This window comes from Anomaloglossus baeobatrachus, chromosome 10 (assembly GCF_048569485.1).
Source record: "Anomaloglossus baeobatrachus isolate aAnoBae1 chromosome 10, aAnoBae1.hap1, whole genome shotgun sequence".
Classification (NCBI taxonomy): domain Eukaryota; kingdom Metazoa; phylum Chordata; class Amphibia; order Anura; family Aromobatidae; genus Anomaloglossus; species Anomaloglossus baeobatrachus.
Window position 1 is genome coordinate 55,569,545 of NC_134362.1, and position 14,492 is coordinate 55,584,036.

Consider the following 14,492-nt stretch of genomic DNA (forward strand, 5'->3'; position numbering starts at 1 on the left):
GAAGAGCAGCTTCACCCCACCTCAGAGAAGGCAGAGAGCCCAACCTACCACCATGGTAAAGCGGAACGTGACATGTATGACGGACAGAAGAGCAGTTTCACCCCCACCTCAGAGAAGGCAGAGAGCCTGACCCACAACCATGGTGCAGCGGAACGTGACATGTATGGCGGACAGAAGAGCGGCTTCACCACCACCTCAGAAAAGGCAAAGAGTCCGACCTACGACCATGGTACAGCGGAACGTGACACTTATGGAGGACAGAAGAGCAGCTTCACCCCCACCTCAGAGAAGGCAGAACTAGGCGGCACCTAATATGTCAATATGGCGTCGGAACCTTCCTCTGGGCCTTGTATGATCACATAAGGCGGCTGTGTGGTGTGACGGCCTCCATATCGCTGGTCTTCCAGCCTATTAGGGATCAGCGACAGAAGCCGCCGCTGCTCGGAGTTACTGGCGTGAATCCTGGACGTCTCCTGACATGTGACGGATAATGGACAAGTCGCGGGATTTGTTACGCCGTCTGCAGCAGAAAATCGCAGCCTCAACCGTGAACTCACACAAATGAGCGCAGCAGTGATCGGGCGTCAGGCGACCTGCGAATCATCGGAGAAGCCGCGAACCCCCCGCCTTACAAGTACGAAGCCCAGACATCTCTTCTAATTAAATCTGCCCTAATTGTCCATTAATATGGCGACGCATGGAGAAAAATAGCATGAAATGGATGTGTACGGTGAGGAAGAGTGCGGCCGGGGATTAGAGAGCTGCGTCTGGCGTCTCCACAACACCGAACATCTCATAATTCAGAATAGCTAAAGCAACTCTTATGTCTCCAGACACTGGATGATGACAGTTGTCTTATGTTCTCATCTCTATGGGTGGGACAGATAGCGAGCAGGGGACAGATAGCGAGCAGGAGACAGCGAACAGGGGACAGATGGCGAGCAGGAGACAGATAGTGAACAGGAGACAGCGAGCAGGGGACAGATGGCGAGCAGGAGACAGATAGTGAGCAGGAGACAGCGAGCAGGGGACAGATGGCGAGCAGGGGACAGATAGCGAGCAGGAGACAGCGAGCAGGGGACAGATGGCGAGCAGGAGACAGATAGTGAGCAGGGGACAGATAGCGAGCAGGGGACAGATAGCGAGCAGGGGACAGATAGTGAGCAGGAGACAGATAGCGAGCAGGGGACAGATAGCGAACAGGGGACAGATAGCAAGCAGGGGACAGATAGCAAGCAGGAGACAGATAGTGAGCAGGAGACAGATAGTGAGCAGGAGACAGATAGTGAGCAGGGGATAGATAGCGAACAGGCGACAGATAGCGAGCAGGGGACAGATAGCCAGCAGGAGACAGATAGGGAGCAGGGGACAGATAGCAAGCAGGAGACAGATAGTGAGCAGGAGACAGATAGTGAGCAGGGGATAGATAGCGAACAGGAGACAGATAGCAAGCAGGGGACAGATAGCAAGCAGGGGACAGATAGCAAGCAGGGGACAGATAGCCAGCAGGAGACAGATAGGGAGCAGGGGACAGATAGCAAGCAGGAGACAGATAGTGAGCAGGAGACAGATAGTGAGCAGGGGATAGATAGCGAACAGGAGACAGATAGCAAGCAGGGGACAGATAGCAAGCAGGGGACAGATAGCAAGCAGGGGACAGATAGCCAGCAGGAGACAGATTGCGAGCAGGGGACAGATAGCGAGCAGGGGACAGATAGCGAGCAGGGGACAGATAGTGAGCAGGGAACAGATAGTGAGCAGGAGACAGATAGTGAGCAGGGGACAGATAGCGAGCAGGGGACAGATAGCGAACAGGGGACAGATAGCGAGCAGGAGACAGCGAGCAGGGGACAGATGGCGAGCAGGAGACAGATAGTGAACAGGAGACAGCGAGCAGGGGACAGATGACGAGCAGGAGACAGATAGTGAGCAGGAGACAGCAAGCAGGGGACAGATGGCGAGCAGGGGACAAATAGCGAGCAGGAGACAGCGAGCAGGGGACAGATGGCGAGCAGGAGACAGATAGTGAGTAAAGGACAGATAGCGAGCAGGGGACAGATAGCGAGCAGGAAACAGATAGTGAGCAGGAGACAGATAGCGAGCAGGGGACAGATAGCGAACAGGGAACAGATAGCAAGCAGGGGACAGATAGCAAGCAGGGGACAGATAGCAAGCAGGAGACAGATAGTGAGCAGGAGACAGATAGTGAGCAGGAGACAGATAGTGAGCAGGGGATAGATAGCGAACAGGCGACAGATAGCGAGCAGGGGACAGATAGCCAGCAGGAGACAGATAGGGAGCAGGGGACAGATAGCAAGCAGGAGACAGATAGTGAGCAGGAGACAGATAGTGAGCAGGGGATAGATAGCGAACAGGAGACAGATAGCAAGCAGGGGACAGATAGCAAGCAGGGGACAGATAGCAAGCAGGGGACAGATAGCCAGCAGGAGACAGATAGGGAGCAGGGGACAGATAGCAAGCAGGAGACAGATAGTGAGCAGAAGACAGATAGTGAGCAGGGGATAGATAGCGAACAGGAGACAGATAGCAAGCAGGGGACAGATAGCAAGCAGGGGACAGATAGCAAGCAGGGGACAGATAGCAAGCAGGGGACAGATAGCCAGCAGGAGACAGATTGCGAGCAGGGGACAGATAGCGAGCAGGAGACAGATAGCGAGCAGGAGACAGATAGTGAGCAGGAGACAGATAGTGAGCAGGGGATAGATAGCGAGCAGGGGACAGATAGCGAGCAGGGGACAGATAGCAAGCAGGGGACAGATAGCGAGCAGGAGACAGATAGCGAGCAGGGGACAGATAGCGAGCAGGGGACAGATAGCGAGCAGGGGACAGATAGCGAGCAGGGGACAGATAGCGAGCAGGGAACAGATAGTGAGCAGGAGACAGATAGTGAGCAGGAGACAGATAGCGAGCAGGGGACAGATAGCGAACAGGGGACAGATAGCGAGCAGGGGACAGATAGCAAGCAGGAGACAGATAGTGAGCAGGAGACAGATAGTGAGCAGGAGACAGATAGTGAGCAGAGGACAGTGAGCAGGGGACAGATAGCGAGCAGGGGACAGATAATAAACTGGGGATACAGAATGAGCAGGGGACAGATAGCAAGCAGGGGACAGATAGCAAGCAGGGGACAGATAGCGAGCAGGTGACAGATAGTGAGCAGGGGACAGATAGCGAGCAGGTGACAGATAGTGAGCAGGGGACAGATAGCGAGCAGGGGACAGATAGCGAGCAGGAGATAGATAATAAACTAGGGATACAGAGTGAGCAGGGGATAAATAGCGATCAGGGTAGAGATAGCAAGCAGAGGACATAGCAAACTGGCGATAGCATATCAACTAGCGAGCAGAGGAAAGATAGCGAGTAGGGGCAGACAGCATGCATCTTGCCATATGGTAAAACACATACACTAATTACTGCAGTTTTGGTAAACACTGAAGCACAACAGGTTGTGTGACACCCGCGCTCCACAGCAGACACCCTGTCCCTCTGAACTCCTCCAGGTGCCGCCATGTTTACAGATAATCGTCCTGGAATATTAGGATGAGGGCAGTGATATCACACAGTGCAGGGAGCAGATCAGCCTGTGATTGGATGGGGAGGGCAGTGATGTCACATAGTGCAGGGAGCAAGTCTGTCTGTGATTGGATGGGGAGGGCAGTGATGTCACATAGTGTAGGGAGCAGGTCTGTCTGTGATTGGATGGGGAGGGCAGTGATGTCACATAGTGCAGGGAGCAGCTCAGTCTGTGATTGGATGTGGTATCATAGGTTGAGATCCAACACTTTATTTAGCAGTTCAGTGATTGGATAGTGATGATGTCAGAGGGGAAGCGTAGTGAGGTGATATTTGAGGTTCAGTTGGTGTGTTTCTATGGATACATGTAATTTTGCTCTTCCAGGTTACCATGTTGGGTAACATCCCTGTAATACCCTTTATTTTTGGCGATATCGGTGTGGCTCTTGTTTTTCCGATACGTTTTCCTAATCCTCGTGAATTCAGACTTCAGGGGAATATTTATGACGTTTTTGTTGCTGTGATATAAATACTAATAATCTCGTGGCTGAGGATGAATTGCGCAGGCATCATTGCTGGAAGTTTCCGATCCCCCCAGCAGGTAATCCTGACAGCAGGAGCTCCAGACTACACGGCAAACGATCCATCCCGGCTGTCAGCGCCGGAGTGTCGTGTTATTACATAGGGCCGCTGTAATGCAGAATAATTCACCAGGGAGCGGGGGAGAGCACAGAAGACAAAACGCCATAATATTACTGAATATAAAGGATAATATCACCTTCTGCTCCGCAGAAAACATTACAAGATGCAGGTCTCATCCCGAGGAAGATGCTGAAGACAGGCGGCGAGCGGTCACTCTCCTGCTGACCACCATAAGTGGTGAGACGGTCACACCTTCACTCCTTATGGGGGGTCTTGTGACCAAGTGCAAAATTCGCATCACCTGACGTTCTACTTCATAACTGACTGTGATTGGACGGGTGCCATTATCCTGGCAGCAGGAGCGTAACTACAATAGGTGCAGGGGTTGTAATCGCACCCGGACCTGGAGCCTAAGTCCCTCTGGCCTATATAAAAAGATCAATGCTTATAAAGACCTGCAATAATTGGGGCCCAGTTGGAGCTTTTGCGTTGGGGCCCATGAGCTTCATGTTACGACACTGCAGCAGAGTCAAAGTTTCTAATGTGTTAAGTAGAGTGTAGTGTAGGCGAGGAGAAAACAAAGAAAAGCTTGGCGGTAACCGAGATGATAAAGCAAAGCAAAGATAGTGACCGGGTGTAAAAATCAAAGCCGGGGCGGTGACCAAACAAATAAAGCAAAGCAAAGATGTTGACCGGGTGTAAAAATCAAAGCCGGGGCGGTGACCGCAAAGTTGGTGACCGGGTGCATAAAAAGAAAAGGCGGGGCAGTGACCGAGAATATAAAGCAAAGATGGTGACCGGGTGTACAAATCAAAGGCGGGGCAGTGATCGAGAAGATAAAGCAATGCAAAGATGGTGACCGAGTGTAAAAATCAAAGCCAGGGTGGTGACCGAGAAGATAAAGCAAAGCAAAGATGGTGACCGGGTGTAAAAATCAAAGGCGGGGCAGTGATCGAGAAGATAAAGCAATGCAAAGATGGTGACTGGGTGTAAAAATCAAAGCTGGGGCGGTGACCGAGCAAATAAAGTAAAGCAAAGATGTTGACCGGGTGTAAAAATCAAAGCCGGGGCGGTGACCGCAAAGTTGGTGACCGGGTGCATAAAAAGAAAAGGCGGGGCAGTGACCGAGAATATAAAGTAAAGCAAAGATGGTGACCGGGTGTAAAAATCAAAGCCGGGGCAGTGACCGAGCAAATAAAGCAAAGCAAAGCTGGTGACCGGCTGCATAAAAAGGAAAGCCAAGGTGGTGACAAGGGGGAAAAAAAAGAAAAGCCGGAGTGGTGACAAAGGGGAAAAAAAAGCAAAGAAAAGATGGTGACTGGGTGCAGAAAAAGCAAAGATGGGACAGTGAGAAGGAAAAAAAAAAAAGCAAAGCCAGGGTAGTGACAAGAAAAAAACAAAATAAAGCTGGGGCAGTGACCGAGAAAATAAAGCAAAGCAAAGATGGTGACCGGGTGCATAAAAAGGAAAGATGAGGTGGTGACAAGGGGAAAAAAAAAAAAGCTGGGACGGTGACCGAGAAAATAAAGCAAAGCAAAGATGGTGACTAGGTCCATAGAAAGCAAAGATGGGGCGGTGACCGAGCAGATAAAGCAAAGCTAGGATAGTTACCAAGTGCATAAAAAAGAAAGCCGGGGCCGTGACAAGGTGGAAAAAAAAGAAAATCTGGGGCGGTGACAGAGGCAATAGAAAGCAAAGCAGCAGCGGTGACTGGGAGAATAAAAAGCAAAGACCAACCAGTTACTGGGAGAACAAAAAGCAAAGACCGACCAGTGATAGGGAGAATAAAAAGCAAAGACCAAGCAATGACCGGGAGAATAAAAAGCAAAGACCGACCGGTGACTGGGAGAATAGAAAGCAAAGCAGCAGCGGTGACCGGGAGAATAAAAAGCAAAGATCAACCAGTGACCGGGAGAATAAAAAGCAAAGATCAACCGATGACCAAGAGAATACAAAGCAAAGAGCGACCGGTGACCGGGAGAATAAAAAGCAAACACCAACCAGTGACCGGGAGAATAAAATGCAAAGACCAACCAGTGATCTAATTGGGAGAATAAAAAGCAAAGACCAACCAGTGATCTAATTGGGAGAATAAAAAGCAAAGACCAACCGGTGATCTAATTGGGAGAACAAAAAGCAAAGACCAACCAGTGACCGGGAGCATAAAAAGCAAAGACCGACCAGTGACCGGGAGAATAAAAAGCAAAGACCAACCGGTGACCGGGAGAATAAAAAGCAAAGACCGACCAGTGACCGGGAGAATAAAAAGCAAACACCGACCGGTGACCGGGAGAATAAAAAGTAAAGACCGACCAGTGACCGGGAGAATAAAAAGAAAAGACCGACCAGTGACCGGGAGAATAAAAAGCAATGACCGACCAGTGACCGGGAGCATAAAAAGCAAAGACTGACCAGTGACCGGGAGAATAAAAAGCAAACACCGACCGGTGACCGGGAGAATAAAAAGTAAAGACCGACCAGTGACCGGGAGAATAAAAAGCAAAGACCAACCAGTGACCGGGAGAATACAAAGCAAAGACTGACCGATGACCGGGAGAATAAAAAGCAAAGACCAACCGATGACAGAGAGAATACAAGGCAAAGACCGACTAGTGACCGGGAGAATAAAGAGAAAAGATCGACCGATTACAGAGAGAATAAAAATCAAAGACCAACCGGTCACCGGGAGAATAAAAATCAAAGACTGACCGGTGACCGGGAGAATAAAAAGTAAAAAACAACCGGTAACCGGGAGAATAAAAAGCAAAGACCGACCAGTGATCGGAAGAATAGAAAGCAAAGACCAACCAGTGACTGGGAGAATAAAGAGAAAAGATTGACCGATGACCAAGAGAATGCAAAGCAAACACCGACCGGTGATCTAATCGGGTGAATAAAGAGCAAAGACCGACCAGTGACAGAGAGAATAAAAAGCAAAGACCGACCAGTGACCGAGAGAATAAAAAGCAAAGACGACCGGTGACCGGGAGAATAAAAAGTAAAGACCGACCAGTGACCGGGAGAATAAAAAGCAAAGACCGACCAGTGACCGGGAGAATAAAAAGCAATGACCGACCAGTGACCGGGAGCATAAAAAGCAAAGACTGACCAGTGACCGGGAGAATAAAAAGCAAACACCGACCGGTGACCGGGAGAATAAAAAGTAAAGACCGACCAGTGACCGGGAGAATAAAAAGCAAAGACCGACCAGTGACCGGGAGAATCAAAAGCAAAGACCAACCAGTGACCGGGAGAATACAAAGCAAAGACTGACCGATGACCGGGAGAATAAAAAGCAAAGACCGACCCGTGACCGGGAGAATAAAAAGTAAAGACCAACCAGTGACCGGGAGAATAAAAAGCAAAGACCGACCAGTGGCCGGGAGAATAAAAAGCAATGACCAACCAGTGACCGGGAGCATAAAAAGCAAAGACTGACCAGTGACCGGGAGAATAAAAAGCAAACACCGACCGGTGACCGGGAGAATAAAAAGTAAAGACCGACCAGTGACCGGGAGAATAAAAAGCAAAGACCGACCAGTGACCGGGAGAATAAAAAGCAAAGACCAACCAGTGACCGGGAGAATACAAAGCAAAGACTGACCGATGACCGGGAGAATAAAAAGCAAAGACCGACCAGTGACCGGGAGAATAAAAAGCAATGACCGACCAGTGACCGGGAGCATAAAAGCAAAGACTGACCAGTGACCGGGAGAATAAAAAGCAAACACCGACCGGTGACCGGGAGAATAAAAAGCAAAGACCGACCAGTGACCGGGAGAATAAAAAGCAAAGACCAACCAGTGACCGGGAGAATACAAAGCAAAGACTGACCGATGACCGGGAGAATAAAAAGCAAAGACCGACCGATGACAGAGAGAATACAAGGCAAAGACCGACTAGTGACCGGGAGAATAAAGAGAAAAGATCGACCGATTACAAAGAGAATAAAAATCAAAGACCAACCGATCACCGGGAGAATAAAAATCAAAGACTGACCGGTGACCGGGAGAATAAAAAGTAAAAAACAACCGGTAACCGGGAGAATAAAAAGCAAAGACCGACCAGTGATCGGGAGAATAGAAAGCAAAGACCAACCAGTGACTGGGAGAATAAAGAGAAAAGATTGACCGATGACCAAGAGAATGCAAAGCAAACACCGACCGGTGATCTAATCGGGAGAATAAAGAGCAAAGACCGACCAGTGACAGAGAGAATAAAAAGCAAAGACTGACCAGTGACCGAGAGAATAAAAAGCAAAGACCGACCGGTGACCGGGAGAATAAAAAGTAAAGACCGACCAGTGACCGGGAGAATAAAAAGCAAAGACCGACCAGTGACCGGGAGAATAAAAAGCAATGACCGACCAGTGACCGGGAGCATAAAAAGCAAAGACTGACCAGTGACCGGGAGAATAAAAAGCAAACACCGACCGGTGACCGGGAGAATAAAAAGTAAAGACCGACCAGTGACCGGGAGAATAAAAAGCAAAGACCGACCAGTGACCGGGAGAATAAAAAGCAAAGACCAACCAGTGACCGGGAGAATACAAAGCAAAGACTGACCGATGACCGGGAGAATAAAAAGCAAAGACCGACCAGTGACCGGGAGAATAAAAAGTAAAGACCGACCAGTGACCGGGAGAATAAAAAGCAAAGACCGACCAGTGACCGGGAGAATAAAAAGCAATGACCGACCAGTGACCGGGAGCATAAAAAGCAAAGACTGACCAGTGACCGGGAGAATAAAAAGCAAACACTGACCGGTGACCGGGAGAATAAAAAGTAAAGACCGACCAGTGACCGGGAGAATAAAAAGCAAAGACCGACCAGTGACCGGGAGAATAAAAAGCAAAGACCAACCAGTGACCGGGAGAATACAAAGCAAAGACTGACCGATGACCGGGAGAATAAAAAGCAAAGACCGACCGATGACAGAGAGAATACAAGGCAAAGACCGACTAGTGACCGGGAGAATAAAGAGAAAAGATCGACCGATTACAGAGAGAATAAAAATCAAAGACCAACCGGTCACCGGGAGAATAAAAATCAAAGACTGACCGGTGACCGGGAGAATAAAAAGTAAAAAACAACCGGTAACCGGGAGAATAAAAAGCAAAGACCGACCAGTGATCGGGAGAATAGAAAGCAAAGACCAACCAGTGACTGGGAGAATAAAGAGAAAAGATTGACCGATGACCAAGAGAATGCAAAGCAAACACCGACCGGTGATCTAATCGGGTGAATAAAGAGCAAAGACCGACCAGTGACAGAGAGAATAAAAAGCAAAGACCGACCAGTGACCGAGAGAATAAAAAGCAAAGACCGACCGGTGACCGGGAGAATAAAAAGTAAAGACCGACCAGTGACCGGGAGAATAAAAAGCAAAGACCGACCAGTGACCGGGAGAATAAAAAGCAATGACCGACCAGTGACCGGGAGCATAAAAGCAAAGACTGACCAGTGACCGGGAGAATAAAAAGCAAACACCGACCGGTGACCGGGAGAATAAAAAGCAAAGACCGACCAGTGACCGGGAGAATAAAAAGCAAAGACCAACCAGTGACCGGGAGAATACAAAGCAAAGACTGACCGATGACCGGGAGAATAAAAAGCAAAGACCGACCGATGACAGAGAGAATACAAGGCAAAGACCGACTAGTGACCGGGAGAATAAAGAGAAAAGATCGACCGATTACAGAGAGAATAAAAATCAAAGATCAACCGGTCACCGGGAGAATAAAAATCAAAGACTGACCGGTGACCGGGAGAATAAAAAGTAAAAAACAACCGGTAACCGGGAGAATAAAAAGCAAAGACCGATCAGTGATCGGGAGAATAGAAAGCAAAGACCAACCAGTGACTGGGAGTATAAAGAGAAAAGATTGACCGATGACCAAGAGAATGCAAAGCAAACACCGACCGGTGATCTAATCAGGAGAATAAAGAGCAAAGACCGACCAGTGACAGAGAGAATAAAAAGCAAAGACCGACCAGTGACCGAGAGAATAAAAAGCAAAGACCGACCGGTGACCGGGAGAATAAAAAGCAAAGACCGACCAGTGACAGAGAGAATAAAAAGCAAAGACCGACCAGTGACAGAGAGAATAAAAAGCAAAGACCAACCAGTGACCGGGACAATAAAAAGCAAAGACCAACCGGTGACCGGGGGAATAAAAAGTAAAAACCAACCGGTGACCAGGAGAATAAAAAGCAAAGACCGACCAGTGACCGGGAGAATAAAAAGCAAAGACCAACCGGTGACCGGGAGAATAAAAAGCAAAGACCAACTGGTGACTTTGAGAATAGAAAGCAAAGACCAACCGGTGAACAGGAGAATCAAAAGCAAAGACCGACCGATGACAGAGAGAATACAAAGCAAAGACCAACCAGTGACCGGGAGAATAAAGAGAAAAGATCGACCGATGACAGAGAGAATACAAAGCAAAGACCAACCGGTGATCGGGAGAAAAAAAAGCAAATACCAACCAGTGATCGGGAGAATAAAAAGCAAAGACTGACCGGTGACCGGGAGAATAAAAAGCAAAGACCGACCGGTGACCGGGAGAATAAAAAGTAAAAACCAACCGGTGACCGGGAGAATAAAGAGCAAAGACCGACCAGTGACCGGGAGAATAAAAGGCAAAGACCGACCAGTGACCAGGAGAATAAAAGGCAAAGACTGACCAGTGATCGGGAGAATAAAGAGCAAAGACCGACCAGTGATCGGGAGAATAAAAAGCAAAGACCGACCAGTGACCGGGAGAATAAAAAGCAAAGACCAACCAGTGACCGGAGAATAAAAAGTAAAGACCAACCGGTGATCGGGAGAATAAAAAGCAAAGACCAACCAGTGACCGGAGAATAAAAAGTAAAGACCAACCGGTGACCGGAGAATAGAAAGCAAAGACCGACCGGTGATCGGGAGAATAAAAAGCAAAGCAAAGGTGTCCAGCTATTCTGATTTCCATTTGGGCATTTTTGCCCTCTTCCAAGATGGCGTTGTCTGCTTCATTCCTCTCCATGTGTTTTTTGACCTCCTGTCTTTATAAACCCCAGTCCAGCCTGTAGTCCTCTGCTTGAGTATTCCGCCTGGTTTCCTACTCAGAGTCGTATCTCTAGTTCCTCCATCCTCTCCAGTGAATCCTGTGTGACGCTCCTGTTGCTGTTCATCTGAGGTTCTGCTATTTCCGGTTTACCTGCTGCCTCCAGCTGTGGATGCCTAGCCCTCTACTGCGGCTCTTGCCAGACCTGCCTTTGCTGACACATGGCTGTGTGTCCAGTTAGGACCCGGTCACTCTCAGCCCTAATTCACATTGAGGCCTATTTTGACACATGGTGACGTTTTAATATTAGAGAGTGTAGGTTTTGTTTTATGTTTTTATTTTGTAATAAAAAAAACCGTGTCCCCTATGTTTATTTATGTGCATTATGCTTTTATTTAGTTACAGTTAGGGTATATGTCCATATTATTTATAGCTTTGATTTTTTTCATTGTCTTATGGCCAGTGTGAACATGAGCTTACAAGCTGAATATATACCAACCTATACTCCGGCTCACTTTTTTGTGGTTTTTTTTCTGTGGTTTTTTTTCACAATTATATTGATGCAATAGCAGCGCACCGGACTGTGTTCTGCACATTTTTAAGTTGCTCTGCATCTGTTTTCTGTACATTTTGCTCTGCCTCTGTTCTCAGGATTTGTATATAGTAACGCTATAAAGCCCCTGCGATGACGCTAATGCATTTCCGGGTGACGTGGCCAGCCACTATTGGTCTGGTAAGATGGCCTGTGTGATTGGCTAACCCGAAATGCGCACCAGAAAGGAGGGGGAGGGCACTTTACTATTTCAGTGGCAGCGTCGGGCGCGGTGCGTGCTACTGAGATAGGGGTCACACTGAGGCACATCTGAGCCATACTGTGATGCGCCCTGAACTAATATGTATCAGGCAGGGCTGTCAAACATATACTATATGAGTTGCTGACACTCTATTGAATAAACTGTTGCCTGTGGTCTGCACCTTTGATATCTATCAGTCATATGGTGCTGTCACACTGAGAGACCCTAGGCACAGTATAACACCTGGTCTGAGAATAGTGACCTGAGTGTTCTAGTTACCTCCTGATGAGTCTCACCGCTATAGGTGAGAAGAAACGCGTTGAGGTACTGAGGTTACTAACAAGAACATTCATAATAGGCAGAAAAATCTGAACTGCCAAGAGTGTTCAATAGAGTTTTATCTAATGAGCTGGGGGTTTAATACAATATTATAGGTGATAATATTATTCCCTACATCCCAGCAGCAAACTAGTGGATGAGTGTGGATAACTGGGTATGGGGGAGAGATGAATAATATGAGATCTACCTCATATGTCATTTGATCTAATCCTGATCTCTGATAGGGAACGACCATTACTGTATAGGGCATAATCCCTGATACCTTTTCATATATATCGAAGAAGGCTTAATAACAAAGGATATTGAGGACATTTGTGAACCTAAGAAGCGATATCTGACTTCAGTGGACATAATATCCTTATCTAGTATATTAATGAGAGTCAAATGGGACTCTTCACTGTCACTCTGGGATATATTAAGCATTGATATACAGTATTAGCCTTCAAATAGGTATAACAGGCAGTAAGGACCTGTGTAGCCTGTAATTGGGGGTACATATGGTTCTTCATATATTAATGGGACAGAATTTGGATGTGTCCTGACTGAAATGCAGTGGTGTATATAAGTCTGCATAAGAGTAATTACTTATTTAGGTCTGGACACTCTTTTTATAATAAACTATAGAAGGTTTGACTGAGGTGACTACTACCAGTCTACCTGTTATTCTAGTATCTGAACCCGGTTAGTTCTAACTGTGTGTTTCAGATAGGCTTCAAAAATAAGTGTGGAATCGTTGATTAAAGTTTTTAAGGATAGACCAATAAAGGTTGTATTTTATTATACTGTCCACACAGCCAGTGAATTTATAGAGGAGATTGGAAAGGAAATGCTCAGTGGAGTTTCATTGGAGTAAAGTATCACCTTAGCATAATTTTATAGAGTGTGTATCACGTAGTGATAGGATATGTGAGGTTGAATACTTTAGTGTATATATAGATAATCCTTCTGTTTAATTTTTCTATATAAATATTTTTTATGTTGTTTCTATTTCGTCTTTATAGATTGTGTCCTCGAGGAGGTGATAGTTACATCTCCATAAATTAGAATTTTTTACAATTGAACCTAATGGAAAATTTAAAGGTAAGATAAGATGGGAATGTTCACACCATGTCTTTTCACCCATATTTACATCAATTCTAGACAGAGTTTTATGTCGGAGTAGTGTGTGAACTCCCTTGAAGAGGTATTTGGTATTTTAACGCAAGCCTGAAAACATGGGGGCCGGATATTAATTGTATTGTTTGGGATAGTGCAGTCCATAAAACTGGCGCAGCACAAGAAAAGTCTTGGAGACGGAGGTGGGAAGTTCGGATTATGGAGGATGGTAGCCAGTGTAATAACTGGCACAAGGTGGAGGCGTTGGTGAAGCGGCTGGACAAACATATGTCCCTGGCTGCCGCATTCAGCATGGATTGGAGAGAAGAAAGTTTGGTTTGAGGGAGACCGATCAGTAAAGAGTTGCAGTAGTCCAGATGAGAATGAATAAGAGCAACAGTCAGGGTTTTTGCAGTTTAATGTGAGAAATGGTTGGACTCAGGATATGATGGTTGGATTCTAGAGATGATAGTCGGATTCTGGAGAATATAATTGTCTAATGTTTGTAAGACGTATCCCGTCTGAATAAGAATAAGTAACCATTTGGGACAATGTTAAAGTCGCCAACAGTAACAACTTTCCTTTCTGAACTTCATTATTTTCATAACTAATTTGTTAAGAAAGGTGATTTGTTCCTTGTTGTGTGCGAAAATATTAGGGCGTAAAACCCTCAGTGACAGAATAATGATGTCACAATCGGCCCCTGTGTATCACAGTAAGTGTCGGAATGATCCCGGTCACTTTCTATTGTGTGTTGCAGTCACGAGTTGTGTTTTGCAAAATTTGTTCTAGAAAGTGACAGATATTTTTTATTATTACTGTTTTTTTTATTATTATTATTAATATTATTATCATCAGCGTCCTCCGGTGGACAGAAAGAAAGGTACCTGAAACTTAGTGTAATGAGTAATGGGGGTCATTCCCATGGGGGAGACACGACCTGCAGAGGATTATAGAGGGACATGTAGAGATTCCTGGAAATTGCAATTAACCTTTTCAGAACATGGCCAATATTACCTCCTCTTCATCTCTATTTTTCTGTC

At 46.7% G+C, this 14,492-nt stretch overlaps 1 protein-coding gene across 1 annotated transcript in view; it reads left to right on the plus strand.

The window, feature by feature from the left end:
* Positions 1-72: 72 nt before the first annotated feature.
* Positions 73-14,492, plus strand: part of LOC142254335 (protein spinster homolog 1-like) — a 28,944-nt gene continuing 14,524 nt past the window's right edge. Inside the window, exons 1-2 of the mRNA XM_075325381.1 lie at positions 73-229; positions 13,356-13,372. Coding sequence (XP_075181496.1) covers positions 73-229; positions 13,356-13,372 — 174 coding nt within the window. The remainder of the gene's footprint in view (positions 230-13,355; positions 13,373-14,492) is intronic.